Source organism: Pleurodeles waltl, chromosome 3_1 (assembly GCF_031143425.1).
Source record: "Pleurodeles waltl isolate 20211129_DDA chromosome 3_1, aPleWal1.hap1.20221129, whole genome shotgun sequence".
NCBI lineage: Eukaryota > Metazoa > Chordata > Amphibia > Caudata > Salamandridae > Pleurodeles > Pleurodeles waltl.
This window is the reverse complement of record NC_090440.1, coordinates 653,192,750-653,219,324: the sequence shown is the minus strand read 5'-3', so window position 1 is coordinate 653,219,324 and position 26,575 is coordinate 653,192,750. Positions and strand designations below refer to the sequence as shown.

At 47.9% G+C, this 26,575-nt stretch overlaps 1 protein-coding gene across 1 annotated transcript in view; it reads left to right on the top strand.

The window, feature by feature from the left end:
- The first annotated feature begins 15,842 nt into the window (after positions 1-15,842).
- Positions 15,843-26,575, top strand: part of CTSD (cathepsin D) — a 62,681-nt gene continuing 51,948 nt past the window's right edge. Inside the window, exon 1 of the mRNA XM_069223160.1 lies at positions 15,843-16,045. Coding sequence (XP_069079261.1) covers positions 15,984-16,045 — 62 coding nt within the window. The 5' untranslated portion in view covers positions 15,843-15,983. The remainder of the gene's footprint in view (positions 16,046-26,575) is intronic.

Genomic DNA, 26,575 nt, shown 5'->3' with positions numbered 1-26,575 from the left:
CCTGCACTGAACAATTGGGTAAAATACAGGGGGTATCTCTAAGATGCCCTCTGTGTGCATTTTTTAATAAATCCAACACTGGCATCAGTGTGGGTTTATTATTCTGAGAAGTTTGATACCAAACTTCCCAGTATTCAGTGTAGCCATTATGGAGCTGTGGAGTTCGTTTTTGACAGACTCCCAGACCATATACTCTTATGGCTACCCTGCACTTACAATGTCTAAGGTTTTGCTTAGACACTGTAGGGGCATAGTGCTCATGCACTGGTGCCCTCACCTATGATATAGTGCACCCTGCCTTAGGGCTGTAAGGCCTACTAGAGGGGTGACTTATCTATACTGCATAGGCAGTGTGAGGTTGGCATGGCACCCTGAGGGGAGTGCCATGTCGACTTACTCGTTTTGTTCTCATCAGCACACACAAGCTGGCAAGCAGTGTGTCTGTGCTGAGTGAGGGGTCCCCAGGGTGGCATAAGATATGCTGCAGCCCTTAGAGACCTTCCCTGGCATCAGGGCCCTTGGTACCAGGGGTACCAGTTACAAGGGACTTACCTGGATGCCAGGGTGTGCCAATTGTGGAATCAAAAGTACATTTTAGGTGAAAGAACACTGGTGCTGGGGCCTGGTTAGCAGGGTCCCAGCACACTTCTCAGTCAAGTCAGCATCAGTATCAGGCAAAAAGTGGGGGGTAACTGCAACAGGGAGCCATTTCTTTACAAGTTCCCATTAAATTCAACCTCACCCTGTTGGCGAACTGCCACCAATAGGCCCATCTTGTCTTTATACCTCATCATTCGGGCGATCAACATTCTGGGCAGCGCACCAAGCTTAGGTCTGCCACCTGGGTTTCTATGTGCCCTGCCTTCTTGAGGTCTATCCTCAATGCCCAACCTCAGCAGCACTATTGGAAGTCATGTCTCCAGAAACGATTCTACTGGTGCGGACTCAGTGTCCTCTGCAGCCCCAATATGCGCACATTGTTGCATCTGGACCTGTCCTCTATATAAGCCAGTTTGGCTTCCTGCAGTTTCAAGCGTATCTCCTGGTCTGCCAGCTGACTAGTGTGTGCTCCCAAAATTTCCTCCACTCCATCAGCACTAGTGCCCAAGTCCTTCATGTGCTCCTTCATTTTCTCCATATCCTGGTGTAGTAGTGCTACAGTGATGGCCACACCACCTATTTTCTTGGTTATAGCCTTGTTCCTCTCCAAAATGAAGTTCTTAATGTCCAGGGTAGATGGTGGTATGACTTCACCATTTGTCTGTTCCTTGTCAGGAGTTCCGCCCTGATCCATTCTAGCGATACCCTACTCTATAGTGAGGCGTGGTTTTGGGGCCACTCTGGCACCCCCATTAGGCTTAGGAGGCATTCGTGCCCAAGTAAATCACACAGCAGGGTTCACAACCCAGGTCTGGGCACACTCAGATGCCCACAGGTGACCAGCAGTAGCCCATTGAGGAGGGAGTAGATTCAGTACGGCAAACTCCACTCCACTCCCCTGCCCCTCATTTAGTCAATATCGCCAGTTCTTTACCAATGGTGCCAAGAGGGATGGGGTGAATGCCCAAACACATGCAGCAGCCAACAGTTCCCATAAGCAGATAGGTGTCCTCACCATTCAGCAAACTTGGAAAGGTTATCAGTGCTACCTTGCCAAATAAGAAAAATATCATCAATGTAATGCTGGGCTCAAGCTCTCTTTTATATTTCAGCTCATATGCCCCTTGATCGACATATTTTTTAGAGAAACAATATACAGCAGTATGCATTCCTCCTTGATCTTTTCTGCTTTCATTATTAATGTGGCTTTAAATATGGCCACCACTGGTGTGGTTGTTCTCCAAGGTACATACTAGTAGTATTTCTATTTTCTCATTAGGACGAGCATGTGTATTTTTCCCTTCCCTAGCGAGCCATGCTTGGTGCAGTCGGGGTTCACCGTACAGGGAGTTTGGTAAGACACAGCCACCCCCTCCCATGGGCTTTCTTTCATTCTTTTCTATTTTGCTTTTGTACCTGGGAAGTATACAGTGGCTTTTATTTGCTTCCACAGCGGTTCATTAATTGAGCGGTCAGGGCTGATTTTCTGATGCTAGCAGTATCTTGTGATGAATCTCATTCTATTGCCTGAAGGCAACCACTAATTTCCCATCGAGAGAGTATACACTAGGTATGGAGTTGGTTTCCTTTAGCTCCCTGAGAGCCTTACCTTGTATATCGGCCCAGGCCTGTATTTAATGTGAGCATTGGTTTTGCATGCACTGCGCTTGCGCTGTGCTTCTGAAATCTATTGTATTTAATGTAAATCTTAAAAGGGGCTTCCAACCTGCCCCCTTGCTTTCCTTGCTTTTCATTAGTTTCTGTGCTTGCCACTTACTTTTCCTCTGTTTCTATTGGCTATAGTACTATTTTTAGCATTTACCAATGCTTGCTCCTCCTGTGTTTGCTCTTATCGGTTTCCTAAGGCCCAAGTAGTGTGTTCATCCGTTTTGATTTAGGAACTTCTTTTTTTCTAGTTTATTTACTACTATACACATAGTGCAAACCCCAAAGAAGGTACTGGAGTGCTTCACAGGCACACAGAGAGTAAGTGATTGGTACAGGAACTGGATGTTGTGCCTCACACCTAGACTCAAACCCTGATCGCAACAGCACTCATCAGTCCCCCGGGGCAACGTGCACTCACCAGTCACCCCGGGGCCGAAGCAGGTTCCCATTCTAGTGCTCCCTTTTGTTGCGGAGGCCAGTGCATGTGTCAGTTGTTTTTAATATCACCCTCAATGTTCAGGTTTGTCTTATTCGATATGCTTTCAGTTATTGTACAACATAGTGCAATGAGTTTATTTATTGAGCACTAGTAATGTGCTACTCCGCTTTAAGGCTTGGCCCGCTCCCCCTGCCTGCTGCTTCCTCCATACTGCTTTTTTCCACTCTTCATTCTTCCTCCCTCATGATTGGTTCCTGATCATTGGTTGCCGGTTGAAATTGTTTTTAATGTAAAGTTATGTACAATCTCTCACACGTACCACAAAGTAGTGCTACAGTTTTGTTAGCTTTAATTTGTTTGTAAATTTGGTGCTTCCTTGTATGCTTTTTGAATACTCGGGTATCCGGCCTGCATGCCCTCGCTCACAGTGGTCGCATTGGAGGCAGCACGGAGACTAGTCCGTGGAGAACGCGTGCCCTGCTGTGGCACAAAGAAAAGACTCTATCCAAGTAAGGCGTGAATAGGTCTGTATGCTGCCACTCTCAAAGAAAAGCCTCTATAGGTCCCCGCCTCTTGCCCAGCCCTGCCAAGTACTATACTTCAAGTGTTATACCAACGCATTTTAGTGCAGGTGTCAGGATCACTGCACTAAAATGCAACAGTCACTCACTTACAGCTCCTCAACCCTCGTGTGTGACGAGGCTCTGCTATAAGAATAACTTAAAGCAGCCCGGGCACCCTTCGGTTGCTGTGCACTGCAACTGTGTGCCACAAGCAATTTATTATTGTTGCTGCCCTGCAAGCCTCACTCATTATTATGCTGATGTTTTAGACTCTGAAAAATAATTAATAGTTTCCAAACATGAAGCGGGGCAATTTTGTTGAAAAAAATGATTTTTTCTGGCTAGGCCTGGCCTTTTTCTGCGACACCGTGCAAGCAGCTTCAATAAGGGGGAGATTGGACTCCAGGATAGCAAAAAAAACATAACAGTAAGGACGGGCCTAGCCGAGATCCTGTTGTGTCTACTCAGCAACTCCAGACTAGCTCTGCATTTTTTTCTTCAGGCTTTGTTGCCCCCCTCCCACCCCAGATTAGACGACAAATGTCCTCCCTTTCACCTACCCATGTTGACACTGGTACGAGTAGAGTACGCGTCTTTTCGCTGTCTCCCGCCAATCCCAAGATCATTTCACCAGATGAAACGTGTTTCACTGAGGCATGTGTTCAGGTCCCGAGGGTAAGGACACTGGAAGTAGGGGTGCCGGATGTGCTGCAGCACCTCCAAAATGAATTCGCAAGGATGTCAGGAGGATAGCAGGCATTAAAGCGACCTTTACATTTTGTTGCATTTCCTTTCTGTACCTGCAACTTGAGATAAATTATAATGTTAACCAAGTGACAATCATGCTGCGGTACAGAGAGCCTGAAAGAAAAGGTTGTAGGATTTCATATGCTTTCCAGCACACAACAGAATTTAAAGAGTTGTAAATTAAGTATACACATATTTTAAAGTATATCAGCAGTAAGAAAAGTACAAATGACGCACATTGTTCTTTTTAAAAATCTGGAGTGCGATGGAAACGAAGATTTTAATAGGATCAAACTAGAACTGACACCTACTTGTGAGAAGTGCAAATGATACATACAGGCTGAACACGGAACTCTACAGGTTATTGTTGGTACTCCATAAATGTTAGGCAGTAAAACTGCATGTCTGGTGCATATTTAGAGGTGCTGGCTCTTCCTGCAGCCCGGTGGCCCTCGAGTCCAGCTTGGAACGCCAACACTCTGAAGCTCAGACAGCTGTAACAGCAAGCAGTGCCAGAGGTACCTACTGTGTGTCCCTGCATTATATTACCACCAGCTACTACACAATATATTGGCTTTTTCAATAAAGAAGTTGTACCACTTTTATAGAGTTTCAGTAACTTACATTGCACAATTGCTGCACAACACATATCTCACACCTACTCTCAGACAACTCACGCTGCAAACTCACCTACCATTTCCTCTGCGCAGCCACCCTGACATTGCACTGGCAGTCAGATATTGCTCACCAACCACTCATACAGTGCGGACTCTGCACTCACACACCATTGACGTACCTCTCACCAAGCACTCACATTCCTCTCACCCTGAACTCAAACAGCTCATCCTGCACTTATATTATTGACATACCGCTCACCCCATACTCACACAACTCTTACCTTGTACAGGGTAACATCTTTCAACCTGTACATCCACACAATTCTCATTCTGAACTGAACACACATCAATCACCATGCACTGAGGCACTTTCACCCTACATTCAGACACTTATCAAACTTTATTCATGCACCACCATTTTATTCACCCTGCACAGAGAGCTGTCATGCAGTTCTCCCTGAACTCATACACTGCTCCCACACCGCTTTACTTATTATTAATCCCATAAGTGAAACCTAATGTATTTACAAATGCTTGTTCTTTACAGTTCTCTGTGCCACTGAAGGAGTGCCTTCGAGTTAGGGCACCCTACTACCTTGGAGTGCCCTTAAATACCTTGATATTGGTTTTATTTACCCCTAGCTTCCTTTTCTGCATTTGATACATGGAGGACTCACTCATTGGTGGGTGATGTGCATGAGTGAATATAACTCACCCACACCTTATACTTAGTCTCACAGTTGCAGTTTTAATAGGCACTGTATTGGAGTTTGAGCATGGTTTGGCTTTGCCACAGTGATACCAACATGCAGATCCCTTCCCATGTTTTTTTCACTAATTGGAGGTATTTTCCGTCACTTATTGAATTCTATATATTTTTTCTATCTTCTTTTCCCCATCTTTTCTTTCCCTTAGCCCCTTCCCCTTTGCTCTTGTTTTTTATTGATTTGTATACATTCATCCCAGGCCAACAATGTTTTGACCTGATGATGATCGCATAATTTAGAACGCATCAAAACGTCTTCGACTTAAAACACTCCGACACCATTAACTAAATGTGACTTCAATAAGGGTGCAGGAGTGTTGTACAGTATAAAGCTGTGACCTTGATTACTTTATCTTCTTTTAGTGCCATCCAATTTTGCCTGTGTCTGTTTTGATACCTGTGTATTGTGCCCTGTAGAAGTAGATGTCCCTACGCACCTATTTTTAATGTACTTTGTAATAAATTGATTTTAACAGTTGATTCAACACCACCTGGACATTATTATTCTGTCCCCAATGTGTTGTTTATCTTACTGTTGTTTAGGGACCTCTACTTCAATAGAAGGCAATCGGGGGAATACAGTTTCATTAATTATTTTTTATAGAATATCCCTCTTTCCTCTTTTAAAATGTTGGCATGTTTTCATGTGAGATAAATAACACCTAAACTCATAATCAGGCCCATAAATGGGAGACTATCGATATAAACCAAAAATGGCTTCAGCTTTATTCCCCCGGTTAAAACCCCTCCACTTAAATTAAAGTTTATAACATACATGCCAACATTTTAGGAGAGAAAAGTGGGAGATTTTAAAAAACATAACGGGAGAATGTATCTCTCCAGTTAACCTGATTGGGGTCTGTGGTCATGGAGCTTTGTGGGGGTAGCCGACCTGGGGAGGTCTAGCCCCCCCCGCTGGAATCTTTGGGGAAATGGAGAAGTCCTGAGGCTGCTTGGGCTATTGTTTGAATCAGGGGTATTTAGCCCGAAATTTTAAAAACCCAAGCCACCATTTTAGCGAGGTGATAGGGTGGCTGGGTAATGTAGCAGAGGAACCCTTCTCAATTGCTCTGCGGTGTACGAGGAGTAGGACATTAACTTCTGCAAGTGCAATCTTTGCAGAATGTGTCTGGGGAGGCTTTGGATTTTAGGGTGGTGGGTAGGAAGGAGGAGGGGGCTGCATAAACTTGGGGCCCTGCTTCTGCGCTGGTGGCTGCTATGCTACAGTGGAGTGAAGAGGAGGGGCAGGGTGAGTCAGTGGACGAAGTGGGTGGGCTATGGGAGGGAGAGTCAGGGGATGAACTTTCTTTTCATTGCAACCCTCTGGATAGAGTGTATGGTTGGCTGGGAAAGGGTTAGTACCAAAGAAGGGTGGGCAATGGGGCGCAGTTAACGGCGAGAGGAGCTCGGGGGTAAGGAGCAGCTTGGTGGGGTGGGGGGGCTGAGGTGAAAGGCAGGGTGGTGGGAGGAAAGTGACGTTTGGCCATGAGCAAAGGGGCAAGGGGCAGAAGAGTAGGGGTGTTACCAAGACACTGGGCCTCTGGTCTATGTTGCAGGAGCCAGTGCGGAACAGCAGGAGCAACATAGGGGAGCCTGGGGTGGCTCGGAAAACCCTACCTGAAGAGAAGGCAGAGCCCTGGGCAGCTGGCTGGACCACCACGAAACAGTCATCTTCAGCGGCAACACGGCACGCGTGGATTCGGTCTGGGAAGGCAGGTCCAGGGCAGCCTCCAGCATTCCAGGTCAGGTATACTCTTCGCGGGTGGGAGAGCAGGCAGGTTGCAGACCCTCAGCACCCTCCAACGACTGTTGGACCACAGTGACAGAGTGTGCACTATGTCAATGATGAGCAGCCCGGGCCTTCATGGGTCGAGAGTAGTGATGAAGACAGTTTGGAAGAGGAGGCACCATGTGTGAGTGAGGAGGCGGACTGGTGGCACAGGGAGGATGGGGCGGGCAGGGGTGGTTCTGATACTCTTAATCGTGTTTTTCAGGACCGGAGAGGTGTGAGGCAGGACGACAGACACGGTTGTGTGAACAGGGCCCGATCACTGGCGAGGCGGCAGAGTCATGAGCAGCCACTGACCTTGTTGCCAGGTAAGATGGCACAAAGGAGCCAGAAGGCTATGATTTCGGTGGCGGTGGAGGCCAAGGAGAATGGTGGTGATGGTGCAGGACACCTATGGAGAGGCATTTACTTGGCAGACGTAGGTGTGGGCATGGACGAAAAGGGACAGGACAAGGTGGGGTCTGTGCAGGTAAAGAATGACAGTGTCTCTAAAGTGGGCAACAACATAACAGTGGGATGACAAAATGGACAAACAAGACAGGTTGAAAAGTAAGGAGGTTAAATTTAAGAAGCTACCCTACATGGGTGCGTCAAAGCCACTGGGAGCGCACATGATGCTATCTACAACAGAGATGATATGGAAAGGGAAGTATGTTGAAATATTAAAATTACTCCACAGCTAAGGTCAAAAGAGGGTTCAAAAGAGGAAGAGGTTGAATTGTCGAAACAACCTAATGTCCCAGTTACGATACAGAACTGGACGGCGGCACTTTTAATTTTTGCCAGCGTTTATTGCAAGAAATATCTTGAGAGGTCAGTGGCATTGTTGAAGTATATGGACGTGATTAGAAAGGCCCAGCTGAATTACAGGGGATATGTGTGGATCCAATACGACAAGGAATTTCAGGTCCGTATGGCAGTGGATCCTGAGGTACAATAGGGGGACAATGATATGGACCTGTGGCAGCATACCATAGGCCCTGCAAAGTTGGGCAAGACGGTCTGTACAGTCAGCGACTTTCCTATAGTATATTGCTCCTTTCGGGAGCATGCCACCTGGAGATGGGTGTGTGCTGCAGTCAAAGGACAGAGTGCCGAACATGGGAGTGGGGGTTTAAAAGGAGGGTTGTGCTGGGACTTTAACAAGGGTTTCTGCACAAGGGAATACTGCCATTTTCAGCACAAATGTTTGCGATGCTCTGGTCAGCATGCCCTTGTCAACTGCCATGGGGGACCCAATAGCACAAGTGGTACATGGGGCAAGGACAGTCACAGGCAGGCAGCTTTGGAGCACAGCAGTTCAGCCCCTCCCCCATCCCCCCCCCCAAATCAGCAGGGTAACAAGGTCTCAGGGCACTGGGGGAAAGAGCTCCCACGGCAGTTAATATGGATTGGCTCCTCTTCTGGCTGGGACATTATGTCAAGGCTGACGATGTGGCGCTGCTACAGGAAGGGTTCACTTGGGAGTTTCATTTTGGGGTACAAAGGACCAAGGGGGCGACGTTGGGCAGACAACTTGAAGTCTGCAGGAGCACACAAGCAGGTCGTATGGGTCAAACTGATTAAAGAAATAAGTGAAAGGCGCATGACAAGCCCTTTCTCTGATTGGCCGATGCAGAATCTGATTATATCATCAATTGATGTGGTACCTAGGAAGGACCAGGGGCAGTTCCGCTTGATCCAGCAGTTGTCTTGGCCAGAAGGGAATTCAGTCAATGATTTCTTCCCTGATGAGCAGGTATCAGTCAAATATGCATCAGTGGATGAGGCATTTTAATTGGTGGAACGGGTCAGTCAGGGGGCAAAAAGCGACATTAAGTCAGTGTTCCGCTTGCTGCTGGTACACCCTGCCGACTTTGAGCTATTGGGCATCCAATTTGAGGGCGCGTGGTACGCGGATAGGTGCTACAAATGGGTTGCTCCATATTATGCACCCTGTTCGAATGTTTCAGCACATTCTTGCAGTGGGTGTTTACCACACAGACAGAACACAAATTGATTACTCACTATTTGGATGATTTCTTCATTGTGGGACGTCCCGATTCACAACACTGTCAGCGGGCTTTGGAGAAATTTCAGCATATCATGGGGGACTTAGTGGTTTCTCTGGTCCTCTAGAAAATGGCGGGCCTCAGTACGACTCTGTCCTATTTGGGGATTGAAATTAACTAGGTGAGAATGGAAGCCCATTTACCAACAAGAAGGTAATGCTGACATTATTGATGGACATGCTGGGGAGACAGAAGGTGACAGTGGGGGATATCCAAGTTTTTTCTGGGGCACTTGAACTTCGCATGCAGGATGGTGTGGGTGGGATGGAATTTTTGTACACGATTGGGGTTGGCCTTGACGGGTGGAGGTTTGCCGCACCATCATGTGCGTTGTAGGAGGCTGGCCTGGCTTGTAGTGGGTACCAGAGGTACTTACACCTTGTGCCAGGTCCAGTTATCCCTTATTAGTGTAGAAGAGGTGTTTCTAGCAGCTTAGGCTGATAGAAGGTAGCTATGGCAAAGCAGCTTAGGCTGAACTAGGAGACATGTAAAGCTACTACTATACCACTGGTGTCATATGCACAATATCATAAGAAAACACAATACACAGATATACTAAAAATAAAGGTACTTTATTTTTATGACAATATGCCAAAAGTATCTCAGTGAGTACCCTCAGTATGAGGATGGCAAATATACACAAGATATATGTACACAATACCAAAATTATGCAGTAATAGCAAAAGGAAGTAATGCAAGCAGTGTAAATTTACAATAGATTGCAATAAGAGCACATAGGCATAGGGGCAACACAAACCATATACTCCAAAAGTGGAATGCGAACCACGAATGGACCCCAAACCTATGTGAGCTTGTAGAGGGTCGCTGGGACTGTAAGAAAACAGTGAGGGTTAGAAAAATAGGGCACCCCAAGACCCTGTAAGGTAGGTGTAAAGTGCACCTAAAACCCCCAGAGAGCACAGAGGTCGTGATAGGGGGATTCTGCAAGGAAAACCAACATCAGCAATGCAACAACAGTTGATTTCCGGACCTGAGTACCTGTAAGACAAGGGGACCAAGTCCAAGAGTCGCGACAGTGTCGAGAGTGGGCTGGAGCCCAGGAAATGCCAGCTGAGGGTGCAAGGAAGCTGCCACCGGATGGAAGAAGAGGACTAGGAACTTCCCCTTTGGAGGATGGATGTCCCACGTCGTGAAGAAGCTTGCAGAGGTGTTCCCACGCAGAAAGACCGCAAACAAGCCTTGCTAGCTGCACGGGTCGCGTTAGGGTTTTTGGATGCTGCTGTGGCCCAGGAGGGACCAGGATGTCGCCACTTGGATGAGGAGACAGAGGGGGCGCCCAGCAAGTCAGGGAGCCCTCACAGAAGCAGGCAGCACCCGCAGAAGTACCGGACCAGGCACTTAGAAGAGGAGTGAACCGGAGTCCACGCGAAGTCACAAAAGGGAGTCCCACGACGCCGGAGGACAACTCAGAAGGTTGTGCACTGCAGGTTAGATTGTCGGGGACCCAGGCTTGGCTGTGCACAAAGGAAATCCTGGAAGAGTGCACAGGAGCCGGAGCAGCTGCAAATCACGCGGTACCCAGCAATGCAGTCTAGCGTGGGGAGGCAAGGACTTACCTCCACCAAACTTGGACTGAAGAGTCAGTGGTCTGTGGGAGTCACTTGGACAGAGTTGCTGAGTTCCAGGGACCACGCTCGTCGTGCTGAGAGGGGACCCAGAGGACCGGTGATGCAGTCTTTTGTTGCCTGCGGTTGCAGGGGAAAGATTCCGTCGTCCCACGGGAGATTTCTTCAGAGCTCCTGGTGCAAGAAGGAGGCAGGCTAGCCCCAGAGCATGCACCACCAGGAAACAGGCGAGAAAGCCGGCAGGATGAAGCGATACAAGGTTGCAGTAGTCGTCTTTGCTACTTTGTTGCGGTTTTGCAGGTGTCCTGAGCAGTCAGCGGTCGATCCTTTGGCAGAAGGTGAAGAGAGAGATGCAGAGGAACTCTGGTGAGCTCTTGCATTCGGTATCTGAAGAATTCCCCAAAGCAGAGACCCTAAATAGCCAGAAAAGGAGGTTTGGCTACCTAGGAAGGAGGATAGGCTAGTAACACAGGTAAGAGCCTATCAGAAGGAGTCTCTGATGTCACCTGCTGGCACTGGCCACTCAGAGCAGTCCAGTGTGCCAGCAACACCTCTGTTTCCAAGATGGCAGAGCTCTGGGGCACACTGGAGGAGGTCTGGGCACCTCCCCTGGGAGGTGCAGGTCAGGGGAGTGGTCACTCCCCTTTCCTTTGTCCAGTTTCGTGCCAGATCAGGGCTGGGGGATCCCTAAACCGGTGTAGACTGGCTTATGCAGAGATGGGCAGCATCTGTGCCCATCAAAACATTTCCAGAGGCTGGGGGAGGGTACTCCTCCCCAGCCATCACACCTATTTCCAAAGGGAGAGGGTGTCACACCCTCTCTCAGAGGAAATCCTTTGTTCTGCCTTCCTGGGCCAGGGCTGCCTGGACCCCAGGAGGGCAGAAACCTGTCTGAGGGGTTGGCAGCAGCTGCAGTGGAGACCCCGGAAAGGCAGTTTGGCAGTACCCGGGTTCTGTGCTAGAGACCCGGGGGATCATGGAATCTTAGACATGTTACATGGCCATGTTCGGAGTTAACATTGTGACGCTATACATAGGTAGTGACCTATGTATAGTGCACGCGTGTAATGGTGTCCCCGCACTCACAAAGTCTGGGGAATTTGCCCTGAACAATTTGGGGGCACCTTGGCTAGTGCCAGGGTGCCCACACACTAAGTAACTTTGCACCCAACCTTCACCAGGTGAAGGTTAGACATATAGGTGACTTATAAGTTACTTAAGTGCAGTGGTAAATGGCTGTGACATAACGTGGACGTTATTTCACTCAGGCTGCACTGGCCTGCCTGTGTAAGAATTGTCAGATCTCCCTATGGGTGGCAAAAGAAATGCTGCAGCCCATAGGGATCTCCTGGAACCCCAATACCCTGGGTACCTCAGTACCATATACTAGGGAATTATATGGGTGTTCCAGTATGCCAATGTGAATTGGTGAAATTGGTCACTAGCCTGTTAGGGACAATTTGTAAAGCAGAGAGAGCATAACCACTGAGGTTCTGGTTAGCAGAGCCTTAGTGAGACAGTTAGGCATCACACAGGGAACACATACATATAGGCCGCAAACTTATGAGCACTGGCGTCCTGGCTAGCAGGGTCCCAGTGACACATTAAGAAGCTACCCTACATGGGTGCGTCAAAGCCACTGGGAGCGCACATGATGCTATCTACAACAGAGATGATATGGAAAGGGAAGTATGTTGAAATATTAAAATTACTCCACAGCTAAGGTCAAAAGAGGGTTCAAAAGAGGAAGAGGTTGTCACCCATACTGACAACATAGGGTTTTCACTATGAGCACTGGGCCCTGGCTAGCAGGATCCCAGTGAGACAGTGAAAACACCCTGACATATACTCACAAACAGACCAAAAGTGGGGGTAACAAGGATAGAAAGAGGCTACTTTCTCACATGCGTTTGACAGTGGGGGTAAAAGAGGACCTCAAGATGTGGAAGCATTTTTTGGAGGCATTTAATGGAGTCCCTCTAAAGTCTTGGGAGGAGATGGAGTGGGATGAGCAGATATTTTCCGATGCAGCAGGTATGGGGGTAGGTTTTGGCCTCTATTGGTAAGGCATGTGGTACGCAGAGGAGTGGCCAAGGGACTGGAAATGGGTGGGAAAAGTAATGCTTTTCTTGAGCTCTTCCCGTTAGTGATGGCAGTTGAGTTATGGAGGCAGGAGTTGGCACACAAAAAAGTGCTTTTCAGAATTGACAACCTGGCAGTAGTTCATTTGGTCAACCGTCAGCCAGCTATAAACGTGCAGATGGCTAAGTTGCACAGGGCATTTGCGCTGTTGTGTTTCCGGCATGATATTGCATTCAGGGCGAGGCATGTTCCTGGCGTGGACAATGACACTGAGGATGCTTTGTCGCGTTTGCAGTGGGAGCGGTTCCTTGGGCTGGCTACGGATGTCAAGCTGCAGATGCCTCCAAACTTGTGGACCATTGGCAAAAAAGGATGCTACAGTTGGTGATGAGTTCATTGGCAGTCTCCACGCTACGAGCCTATTCGCAAGCATGGAGAAACCTTTTGCAGAGTGGGCCGTGTAGGCGACAGCAAGACTGGGAGAGAGTTGAGGATGTAGGGAATTTATTCTGTCACTTATTGAGAAGGGTCTATCCAGGACTACCATAGCAGGAAAGTTAGCAGACATAGCCTTTATGGGGAAGCTCCAGTGGGGGTACCCCCCTTTCATCTGTTGAATTAGGAAACAGGATGCTAGAGGGGTGGGCTAGGGAGGCGGGCCACAAATGGGAGGCAGAGGAGACCTGTATAATTAGGGATTTTGTCGGTTATGGTACCCAAACTGGTGTCAATATGTTTTGACAGCAAAGAAGTACGTTTGTTTAGCACATTCATGGTGTGGATGTTTATTTGGGCATTTAGGGTCTCAGAACTCATAGGCAGCAGGGGCACGCGGGCACTTAGGTGGGGGGATGCTCACAGGGAGGGAGGCAATATGGAAGTGGCTTTGCAAGTCAAAAGCTAATCAGAAAGGTCAAGGGGTATGATACAATTTTAGACATACCCAGTAAGGACAGTATGTCCTATAGAGTGGGCAAGGCGTTGACTACCTAATCAGAGAGCCCCCTCCGATGCTGTGTTCATGCACGAGGATTAAAAAACAGCTATTGCCTTTCAACTAATATTCGTAATCCGTAAGGCAGTAAAATCCTTGGGCTTTGACCCCGCGGCTTTTGGTACTCAGTCTTTTAGGATTGACTTGGCCACAGAAGCAGCATGGAGGGGTTGGAGTAAGGAGCGCATAATGAGGGCGGGAGATAGATTGCAGACTCTGTTCAACATAATGCGCACAGAGATAGAGATCTTATAATTATGTTGGGCCATGATTTTGTTTCTTGTTTCTTTCAGGTTCGGTTGCTGGTCCGGAAAGCTCTGTTTTGTCGATTTGGTTGGTGGGGCATTCTTTCATCAAGTGGGCGTGAAGACAAGCGCAGCAGGGAACGCAAGGGGACAATTTGGGATTGGATCCAGTGGCCTTTAGTTTGCAATGGCATGGAAGAGGGGGTTTGAAGTGGCATCAATTGTTACCTGCATAGAATGGGAGGACTGTTTAGGGGTCAGTGTCCTGATCTGTTTTTGATCCATTTGGGGAAAGATGACTTAGTTGCGATGAAGGGTCTTCAACTGATGAAGAGTATGAAGAAGGATCTTCAGAAAATTCTGCGTTTTTGGTCGGGCTGCCATTTAGTTTGGACAGATTTTGTCCTGCCTTGGGTGTGGAAAGATCGCAGAGGCATGTGGCCACATAGAGAGCAACAATGAAAATTAATTAGGAAATGAAATTTGTTTCCAGGGACGGGGGGAATCACTGTTTAGGTGTATACGGACCTTCGGTTGCAGGATGATGTATTCTTCAAGGGAGATGGCATCCATTTGTCCTTCAAGGGCATGGAGCTGTATTTGTTGCACATTAAGGAGTGCTTGCATAGCTTGTTTGTGGTTTTCTGCATCCCGCCCTAGAGAGGAGTTGGGGCAGAAAAAGCCTTGCAGGTTTTTCTGGATAGCGGTCACAGGGTCCACTTGAATTGATTTGCAGAGTTTTAGGTTTTAACGTTGCAGCCCAGATAAATGGAAAGTGGTAGAATGGCCTACACCTGGACGAGACAGGTTGTTCAATGTTCAGCTTGAAGTTATGCAAGTTACAATTGCAGTTATTAATAGGTAAAAGGAGTTTTAAGTCAGCAACTAGGCAGTTATAATACAAAGTTAAAGATTGAAAGAAGGGAAGTGGGGGGAGAAGGGAGGGCAGGTAGAGGTGGGGGAAACGTTATAGGTATGGTATTGTATAGTGAGGTTGTTTAGTGAAGGCAAAGGCCTAGGTTGTGATAGTTAGCTGCACCGGTCTTCAATAAATTGGCCTTTTACACACCGCACTATGTCGGTCTCGTTTGCTCTCTTTTTTCCCCGCAATGTATGGGACTTGCAAGTGTGCTGCTGCAGGATCAGTTATCAGATATGTGTGTGTTTTTTTTACCTTACCTGTCAGGAGCAGAAGTGCCCTGGCAGGCACAGAAAGCGTGCCACAAACAATGTGCACTGGCCCGCAAGAGTAGGTTACTGGCAGGGCGTACTCCAGCTCTAGACCTCTCTTCGTGGGAGACGCCCGCCGAGAAATCGTTTTTTTCAGTACAGGAATCGGGAGGCGGAGGATTAGGCTTCAAATCGGTAGTCCCCCGCCTAAATCGGGAGGATTGACAAAAGCATACATGTTATTAGGAAAACGAATCCTCCGGATTGTTTACCTAATCCCCTATTTATAAGATCTGACATTACCATGAGCCCAGAGCCCGTGAAATTATGTCCGTCTGATGGCAAGCGGAGGCCACAAAGGCACGCACTAAGGCAAACACCTCGTACACTGCTCTAAATACATACCACTCCTTTACACGAGCAACTTTATATTCCCTGCTGAAGATTGAAGTTCATATTTAAAGACACGCCCCTCCCAACCCTGACGCGAGATCACGTGACCCGCTGCCCTCGCGGTCAGCTGATGCGGCGTCACATGCCTAGTGCACAGTCACTGCATGTTCCAATAACAGAGGGAAGGAGGCGAGCAGAGACGGATAATAAAATCCACTGAGAGAGACGGCGAGCTCTGTAGCACTTATTGCCGCATCAGGACTGCACGCAGCCATGGCGGTCTCTCGGCTGATCCTACTGGCGTCTCTGCTGCTCGGATGTACCGCCCTGGTCAGGTGAGGGGAGCATAAAAGGGGATGATGCTGCTCCGGCATTGGGATCTGTTAATCCACAAAGGCGTGGGGGTTGGGCGCCTCCCTGTCTGGCGAAGAGTCAAGTAATGGACCTGGTACCGGTGCTTGAAATGGAAAACTAGATCAGCTGCTCTGTACCAGAGTACCTGCTTGTTTCTGAGACTTGCTGGTACTCTCCATTCAAAAGTATTCGGTTTTTCTCGAGAAGTGCAGGTACTCTACCTCGCAAAATAAAATAAAATAAAAAAGTGCTGGTACCCAGTACCGGCCCATTTAAAACACTGCCTGGGACTGATGCCAAGCACTCCTGGATCTAGTGCGAAATGTTCATCTTTGTGCTTTTCTCATAGTTTTCAACTTGCCTCATGTCACGAGGGTCACCTTCAGTCTCCCTGGTCTACAGCGAAGTGTTCTGGGTATTTTAGTTTCACTTTCCCACTATAAACGTTGTTTTACGAGGACCAGCATTGTTACGATTGACTGAAAGTCCCACATATATGAATCCAAGTGACACGTCAGAGCTCTCAGGTTTCCAGGTCTTATGTACGCAGATCTGTTTTTTCGTTGCGTGCTGGAGGGTGCAGCCCCGTTAACCCATTTTAAAACTAGTACTGCAAGTCGCAGAATTCAGAGGAAATATCTGGAATAGATGTGGTACTTGTGCTTGGAACTGGCAGACTTGAGGGAACTGGCAAAACGGCTGAACAGTCCTGTACCAAGATAGTCCCTAAAATGCACGCCTAAATGCTTATTTTGCAAGGTCTGAAACCGGCAGCACGTGTGCTCTGCTAGGACAGCTCAGATCTATGCTCTTTCCGCGCTAAGATTGTGAGGCAAGTGATGGAGGTAACGAGAAGGAAGGTGGGACGGAGTCCAGCGGGCACGACAAGTTACTAGTGAGGAAGAATAGCTGAGTAGTGGGAAACTAGAGGGTTGAGTTCATGGGAGGAAGGGTCGCAGAATTATTTTAATTTTGAAGAATTAAAGGCAGGACGTGAAGGCAACAAGCTAATCCACTTGTGAAATGTAATCCTTTGTATGCGTTTTAAGACTGACTATGCTGTTAATTTTCTTGCGAAGTCTTTGCTTCCGCCCCTCCATTTCTGCTCACTGGTGGGTGGTTGGTGAGCTATGAACGCGATCAGGGATACAACTTGCACCGAATTCCAGCCTGTTTGGGAGGTCGTGAAGGGTTCTAGATAGGGCGATGTTCTCATATGAAAACATTCTTGAAAAAAGAGCCATACGGTGCATTTCAGAGTGCAGTATTTGTATAGATATGCTAAAAGGCATAGGTCATTTTAGAGTGTGCCAGGGAAGCCGAACCATCTCCAGGACATTAACTTGTGTTTTTTTATTTTGCCACGGGCTTATCTTGTATTTCTTTAAAAATACATGGCCTCGCCATGTGACGTGCACCCCCTTTAGCCCAGAATTCCATAGAATATGCTAGTATTTCGTCACATGTGCACTCATACTTCAATGGCGCCACATATGGCAAACATTACCTTCAGTATGTAAAGCCAGGAATTCTGCCATGGATAACCCTGCTTACATTAGATTGCTTACTGTATATAGCAGCACCAGGATGTCGTAGTGGCCGACCCGTATGCACCGAATTATCTTCTATGCTGTTCCTGCATGTTGCAATCGGCATTGCCTCCTCGCCCCTACCCCGGAGGCCAAGAAATAGCGCCTGCATGCCAGGACCTGCAGTACGCATTTGCAAACATAAGTATCTCACTGTCTTGCCCCTTTTCCCTATCGCGTACTCTCTCTGTCCTTCGTCGCACTCGCTCTCCAAACCCCCGCGCTGTCGCTCCCTTTTCGCTCTTTTACTCTTTTTCTTTTCACTCTTTCCCTCGGTCTCTGTAATTTTCTCACACTCCCATTTTCCAGTGCACTTGTATTGTTACAAAAGCTCTCGCTGCTCCTGATATCTCTCGTGCTTGCTTGTGTCTTGGTAGAACATTTTCGTTCCACACTGGTTAATAAGACAGATGGCATTGTTCGGGATTTCGTGCATGCTGTGAATGAAACAGTGCTGTAGCAATATTCGAAACGAACAAGACCATTTAGTAAAATGAATCCATAGCGTCCTCGGGATCTTATGTCATGGGACTACTTAAGAGAGTCCTGGTTTTTCAGCCAATTTAGGGTTGTGGCGATGTTTTCAGTGGTCTAAACTACAATTCCCAGAATGGGCTTGTGGTGCCTGAGAGACTCGGCTAGTTGAAGGTGTCACACAAGACAGTGGCCCACTTGGCATTATGTAAAACGCTTTAAAAAATCGAATTTATTTCTGCGATTTTCAGCGTTCATCCTTGACAAAAATTGAACGTTAATCCGCGACGCAGGGACGCTAAAGCTGCATTTCATGTGCGTGTTTAAGAATTCCAGCGCTAATAGGCAAATCTGCACACACAGTCCGGGCTTTGGTGCGCTTTAATGCCCCCCTCCCCTCAGCTGAATTGTTGCTGCGACTCAAACTCCTGCACCCCACAGAAGCTGGTATCTACTGTCGTGACAAGACCAGCTAGACTTTGAACAGAAAGGTGGCAAGAGAGAAGACTTGCAGGTGAAAGTAGAGATTAGTGAGGGAGGGAACCCTTAGGGCGTGATAGACACGGAGAGGAAAGTGGTGGTGAGCACCTAAGGCATCCTGTGATGAGGGTGGATCTGCACGCGACACCTTCAGTTCTCCCAGGAAGTAATGATGCAAAGGGCAAGGAACCCGTGACCCTGCCGCTCAGATTCCGAGTCCCCAGACACGCCCTGGTGCTATCTCCTTCCCTGTCCAGTAACTCTACCTGGTACGAGACCTGTCCTTAGGCTCCAGGAAGAGATGGGAATAGCTCTATATGCTGTGAAATGGTTTGCAGTATAAGTATTTTAGATGCTTATGCTTTGCATACTTCCAGCATGTAGTGTTTGAATCGAAAATATCACCTGTTTCTCTCCGTTTCACCCCGTTATATCCTCACTGCCATCGATGCTGCTTTGAGAGTTTGGTCAATTCAACAAGTGCTGAGTTGCTAACTAGGGATGCCTTATATAGGTTCAGAAGTCTCGGATCCATGCCAGATTTTCAGAATATCCACGTAAAAAGAATTTGCTTACAGTGAATCTAAAAAGAAATAATTTCCATAGTTGGAGCTAATCTTGAAACATTTGCATGATTTCGACTTTGCTAAATCAAATCATTAACATTTATAAAGCGCGCTACTCACCCGTGCGGGTCTCAGGCGCTAGGGGAAAAGGGGGGGTTATCGCTGCTCGAACAGCCAGGTCTTTAGGAGTCTCCGGAAAGCGGAGTGGTCCTGACGCTGGTGGGGAGGGAGTTCCAGGTCTTGGCCGCCAGGAAGGAGAAAGATCTCCCACCCGCCGTGGAGCAGCGGATGCGAGGGACAGCAGCGAGTGCGAGGCCAGAGGAGCGGAGGAGGCGGGTGGGGACGTAGAAGCTGAGGCGTCTGTTGAGGTATTCCGGTCCCTTGTCGTGGAGGGCTTTGTGTGCGTGGGTGAGAAGTCGGAAGGTGATCCTTTTGCTGACTGGGAGCCAATGCAGGTGTCTCAGGTGTGTGGAGATGTGGCTGCTGCGGGGTACGTCGAGGATGAGGCGGGACGAGGCGTTTTGAATGCGTTGCAGGCGATTTTGGAGTTTGGGTGTGGTCCCGGCGTAGAGGGTGTTGCCGTAGTCCAGGCGGCTCGTGACGAGGGCGTGGGTCACGGTTTTTCTGGTGTCGGCGGAAGATCTTGCGGAGGGTGAGGAAGCAGGCGGAGGACACGGCGTTGACTTGCTTGGTCATGGTGAGAAGAGGGTCCAAGATGAAGCCGAGGTTGCGGGCGTGGTCTGTGGGGGTCGGTGCGGTGCCGAGGGCCGTGGGCCACCAGGAGTCGTCCCAGGCGGACGGGGTGTTGCCGAGGATGAGGACTTCCGTTTTTTCAGAGTTCAGCTTTAGGCGGCTGAGCCTCATCCAATCAGCGACGTCCTTCATACCCTCTTGTAGGTTGGTCTTGGCGCTGGCGGGGTCCTTGGTGAGGGAGAGTATAAGTTGGGTGTCGTCGGCGTAGGAGGTGATGATGATGTCGTGCTTGCGTACGATGTTGGCGAGGGGGCTCGTGTAGACATTGAAGAGTGTCGGGCTGAGCGATGAGCCTTGAGGTATGCCGCAGATGATCTCGGTGGGCTCTGAGCGAAACGGAGGGAGGTAAACTCTTTGGGAACGGTTTGCGAGGAAGGAGGCGATCCAGTCCAGGGCCTGGCCTTGGATCCCGGTGGAGCGGAGGCGGGTGATTAGGGTGCGGTGACAGACGGTGTCAAAGGCAGCCGAGAGGTCGAGAAGAATGAGGGCGACTGTTTCACTGTTGGCCATCAGGGTTCTGATGTCGTCTGTGACTGAGATGAGGGCGGTTTCAGTGCTGTGGTTGGTTCGGAATCCGGTTTGTGAGGGGTCGAGCAGGTTGTTGTCTTCCAGGAAGGTGGTCAGCTGTTTGTTGACGGTCTTCTCTATTACTTTGGCTGGGAAAGGCAGAAGAGAGATGGGGCGGAAGTTTTTCAGGTCGCTCGGGTCAGCCGTAGGTTTCTTTAGTAGGGCGTTGACTTCGGCGTGTTTCCAGCATTCGGGGAAGGTAGCAGAAGAAAAAGAAGAGTTGATGACGGTCTGGAGGTGCGGGGCGATGATGTCGTCGGCTTTGTTAAAGATGAAGTGCGGGCAGGGGTCCGAAGGGGCGCCGGAGTGGATAGAGTTCATGATGGATTTGGTTTCTTCCGTGTTGATGTGGGTACAGTTGTTGAGGGTGATGGCCGGGGATGCGGGTTCAATGGTGTTTGGTTGGGTCTGGTGTCCGAAGCTGTCGTGGAGGTCGCTGATCTTGCGATGGAAGAAAGTGGCGAGGGATTCGCACAAATCCTGTGAGGGCGTGACGGCGTTGGCGCTGGGGAACTCCTTGACGATGCTGAAGAGTTCTCTGCTGTTGTGGCTGTTTTTGTCCAGTCTGTGGGTGAAAAAGTTCCTTTTGGCAGCGCGGATCAGGTGGTGGTGTTCGCGGGTAGCGTTCTTGAGGGCAGTCATGTTGTCAGCGGTGTGGTCCTTGCGCCAGGCTTTCTCAAGGGCGCGACAAGTTTTCTTTGATTCTTTGAGGGTGTCAGAGAACCAGAGAGGTTTTTTGGTGTTGGTCTGTCGATGCGTGCGTTTGAGGGGAGCAAGGTTGTCTGCGCAGTTGGAGATCCAGTTTGTGAGGTTGAGGGCTGCGTCGTTTGGGTCGGTGGTGAGGGTGGGTTGGTTGGCGGCGAGTGCGGAGAGGAGTTGCTCTTCAGGGATCTTGTTCCACTGTCGACGAGGGATAGGTTGAGTGCGGAGGTGGCGGGTCTCGCATCGGAATGTGAAGTGGACGCAGCTGTGGTCGGTCCAGTGTAGGGCGGAGGTGTGGCTGAAGAAGACGTGTTTGCTGGCGGAGAAGATAGGGTCGAGCGTGTGTCCGGCGATGTGGGTGGCGGTGTTCACCAGTTGTTTGAGGCCGAGGTTGGCGAGGTTGTCGAGCAGGGTGGTGGTGTTGGGGTCGTTGTTTTGTTCCAGATGGAAGTTGAGGTCGCCTAGGAGGATGTAGTCCGGTGAGGCGAGGGCATGCGGGGAGATGAAGTCGGCGATGGTGTCGCTGAAAGGGGCGCGTGGTCCGGGAGGACGGTAGACGAGGGATCCTCTGAGGGTGGTCCTCGGGTCGGTGCGAATCTGAAAATGCAGGTGTTCAGCGGCGAGAGGGGTGTCTTCGGTGGAGGTGGTGACGCTGATGGAGTCTTTGAAGACGATGGCGATACCTCCCCCTGCTTGGTTGGTGCGGTCTTTCCTGGAGATCTTGCTACCCGATGATAGGCGCCCATGTTATCAGACCTTTCACTCTTCTCTGAATGCATTATTGGATGAAGGGTTAAACCTGGAAATGATAAAGTTGCCGCTCTCTGTAGGGGTACATTGTGCCCTTTAATGCCGTGCCCCACCCCTCTAGCTTGCACATGCTATGCTGGAATGGGGTCACTGCAAGACATCGTTTGATACTCCCGTTCCTCCTCCCAGACTGTAAGCACGCATCTGCCAGCATACACCGACAAGGCAGATATCGGAACCATTGAACCTGGGCACGTCAGGACACGTTAATGCATTCTTCGTTACTCCCAGGCCTGCCGGAGGGCAGCCTTCTGTCCTATAGTAACTGTTCAGTACAGGCTCCTGGTAAGAGTTACGTCACTGCCTCCCATCTCTAGAGCTGGAATGCAGATTTTTCACATCCAGCATTTTTCTGTTTGGAGGTGATGTATCCTCTGTGTAAGTACGTGTATTTGCAGGTTGCTATCCAACATCAATTAACGAAAGTAATGTTCTTATTACACGTTCTCCCAGGGTGAGAAACAAATCAACCTGGACCAAAAAATGTACCAATTCGATGTTGGAGCCTGTGTAGTGATCAACCCGGATCCTCCCCAAAGGGGAGTTTGATCAAACACCAATGCCTTAGAAGGTTTGTGTAAGCCTGATCAAGAACAACCACGGGCCATGTGTTCGAGTCCGAAGAAAACCTTGTCACACAATCTTGACAAGGTTGTGTAAGAGTGGGGTACGTACATTTTTACCTGCATTTCTGCAGGGAGTATTGTATTGGCTCTGCTGGTCAGTCTGTGGAGTATGTCATGACTGGGCCCCTAGCTCTCTGATTATATGGAGAGTGCTTGGGCGCAAGTATAGTGCCCCTTGGTTGGGACCTCCAGATGTAGGTAGTGCCAGGGTTGTAGAATGCTCCGCGCGGCTTGGTGGTAGTCCGTGATGCTCTCTTCTTGCTTGTTCCACCCACTCGTGATGCTCTCCTGCTGCCTACCGCCATATTAGATTTCTTTGTAAAGCCAAGTTCATCTGTCTGGCTTGAATTCACAAGTAAGTGAAAGGAGAAGGAAGAGCGTTTGTGTTATAGGATGTCACATGTGAGGTTACAGTAAAGAGATGTTTCACTTTGATTGGACATTCTAGGTATTTGTTGAATGTAGAATGTTGACGGTGACTCGTGGAGGTCCTTAGGTTCCACAGAGAGTAAGTTAGTGGAGGCGGGGGCAGCCACTGGGAGACTTTGTGCGTTCTTCTTTATAACCTCTTGAATAAAAGCAGTTTCTTAATTTCTTAACTGCAGCATACTTGGCAATGAGGCCCCTCGTCACCAAGTATGTGGACGTTGGTCAGTAAATGATGTTGGTGACCGCAGCACAGGGAAGGCCCAGACAGTAAGTACCTTTAAAAAATAATAATAAAAAAAAAAAAAATTGCCAGAAGGGACCCTGTAAATATCTGACACTGTTTTGAGTTTCTGAGTACACTGGGTTCTGGCCAGCTGCAATAGTACTGTATTTAAGCTGAGCAGTTTGGCTTATTCAGTGGTTACCTTCTTACTTAACGAGTGCTGCGTCCCTTTAGCAGGTAAGGACTGTGCCCCGAGATTGAGAGCGATACATAGGTGCTGCATCTGAAGGAGAACAGAAAAGGGTCTGCCCACATTTTAAGGACCTGTCTCAGAGTAAGAGTGGATGTTTAATGATTTGCAGCATTCCTATAAGGAGAAAGGTAGGTGGACAGTTGCACATACCGTGGGAACGATAGAATGGCTGGTGAGTAAGGAACTATGCATTCAGAGTAACGATTGTGCCACAAAATCTATTCAATTAACTCAGCATGTGATCTCGGTATAAATAGAGTCCTATTATTTTTCTTAAAGGCTTACCACTGATAGGACATTATACTTTTTTGTGATTGGCACATGTGCTACCCATGTTGTACACCAGGGCAGACATAGAGTGGAGTTTCGTAGAGTGGCATAGCATAGAGTGGAATCAAGTGTCTTAGAGTGTCGTGGAGTGGCGTAGTGATGAGTGAAGTGGAACGGAGTAGAGGGTGTCGTAGTACACTGCCGTTACTTAGAACACCTTTCCAATTGAAATGGCTATTATATTTTCACAGACATACAATTTTACTGATAAGATTATATAGTGCACAAACAATAGTGTGGAAATGCCATCACCTAGTGTATTGATTTGTTTTGATCACATTAAAATGTGTCTCCACCACACTCCAGAATTACAAAAAAAAAAGTTTCATTAGTGATTTCTTAATTGTCATCTATTGTGAAAAATATGCACAGTTCATTTGCAGACATTTTAAATTTTATTGTGTGGTTTGCATGATTGTCACATAAATTCTTTCATTTTGAAGTCAGAGAAACAAAAGGAAACACCAAGCTCCCTCAGAAGGCATAGCCTGACATTTGCTTTCTGTCTTTGAAAGCACAGCAAATGTGACAAGATAAGAACAAAATTTAAATAATTGTTTACAGAAAGCAAGCACACGTGGAAGAATACAGTAAATGGGCTATGCTCCACAGGAGGGACAAAGACATACTGGACAGTGCAAAATAAATAAATCTAGCAAATAGAAGGCAAGCAAATGACTTAAAAAACACAAAGCCAATGGTAAGCAGTGGGTGCAATCAAATTCAATAGAAGCTTTCAGAATGTCCCCAAGAAGTCCTTGCACACCAGACAGCTGCGATGCCTCATAGGCTTCGACCTAAAAACTGCCTACGGAGTAAGCCTTGACAATGAAGAGGCACTGTGTTTCAGTTTCTTTATCATAACTGAGGAAAGCTTTGGTATTCTTTGTGCTCTGGTCATACACCAGTAGATCTTGGTTGAAATGCATCAGTGCTGAGACTACACTGCCCTCCTTTTCCTAAGGGGATGCTTCGGGCACCAGGGCTGTGGATAAGGCCCAGTTATTGTTTGTGGGAAACCATTTAAACAAACTCTAACATTCTGAAGTTTGCAAGGTGTTCTAGAACCTCTGTTTCTGGTTCTGTCACAGCATTATCTGGAATCAACACTGTCTCAAAACTCATGCCACTTAAAATTTTCAATAATCCTAGGCAAGAGGAAGTTTTTCTTTTTACTCGCAATTGCACGATTCGCCATAGACCCCCGTGTTAATGTAAACTCTTCAAAGAGAAAACACTTTGTTTTGAGTAATTTTATTGAGAGGTAATCTGCTTCAAAAGAAGCACCCTGAAATAATTACCTCAAAATGAGGTGCTTAGACGTGGATTAGTCTGGCACGGTAGGATGACAGAGTTTTGTCCCAATAATTTTGTGTATCAGGATAAATTTGAAACAATGGAACATTAAGATTGGAATTTCTTCATTAAACAACCTTTGGCAAAGTTTATAGCTCAGGCCTTTGGGGCTTATTGGGTTTGCCAGTGTGTTTTTTTTTTTTTTTTTTTTTTTTTTTTTTTTTATAGCTATACTGAACACCATTCCTAATGTAGTGCAGCGTGGCTATAAAAAAAAAAAAAGTCTGTCATTTTGTAGACGCTTGCACCATGCATGCCAGTACCTACACAATAATGCAGCCTTTTTTTTTTATTATTTTTAGTTGGTGATCCAGCTGGAACCAGCAAAAATAAAAAAATAGCCAAAAGCGTGGATGATTATTATTATTATTTTTTTTTTATTTTATTTTTTAATTGTTTTTTTTTTTTTTTTTTTGCTGGCGGGAACAGTACCGGTGGATGGGTGTGTGGCAGCAGCACTGGGCTAGGTGGGGCTAAACCCATCATGTGCATCTGGAAGCAACATGGATGGTGCAGCGAGGAGCAAGTGTGCTGGAGGGAGAGCAATGTGGAGTGCTGTGGGGTGGGAGTGTGTGTGGGGGAACCAAAAACAAACTAAAGAGTGTGTGAGCATTTGGAACTGGGAGAGGATAAGAGCCCACAGGTGAGAAAGCAACACAGACAAGGGGAGAAGCACACAGGTGAGTAGACAGAGAAGAGAGGGAAAAGAGAGTGGCACTGTGGCTAGAGGCGGAAACAAATGCACTCGTGTAGAGTGCCTAAACAAAAAGAGCAAAATATTCCCAGAAACAATGAGCAGGAGAAGAACACAAGTAATGCGTCCATGCTCCAGGGGAGGGAAAACACACACATGCTAATGAATAAGAAGCAGGCTAATAGGAGTGACAATGAAACCAACGAGTGGTAAGCAGTGGGCGGGCCTCTAAGCCGGCTGTGTGCTAATATGTCATGCAACAGACAGCATGTGCACTGTCTAGTAGGCGAAACTTTCTAAAAGATAGTTGGGTTACAGTAAGGTGGGGTTGGGGGGGCACAAGAATGACAGTGGGGAGTTGCAGTGTGATAGAGCAAAGCCTGACTCGCTGATCTCAGGGGAGCAGCTGTTTGCTAATCTTTCTATTACTCCATCCTCAAATCGGCTGCAGTCACTTTCTGCTCCCTCCTTTCCTCTCATCAATAAGTCTATAAACAGCTATGAAGAAACGGAATAAATAAAATCTGACAAACATACCCATCTGTAATACAGACCCTCACTTTACCCCTGTGCCGATCCTTGAGTCTAAAGATTGCCCAAAGGCCCCACAGCCATAAGCCTTGTGTTATTGTTGAGCCTAGTCATATCTTTCTCTTACC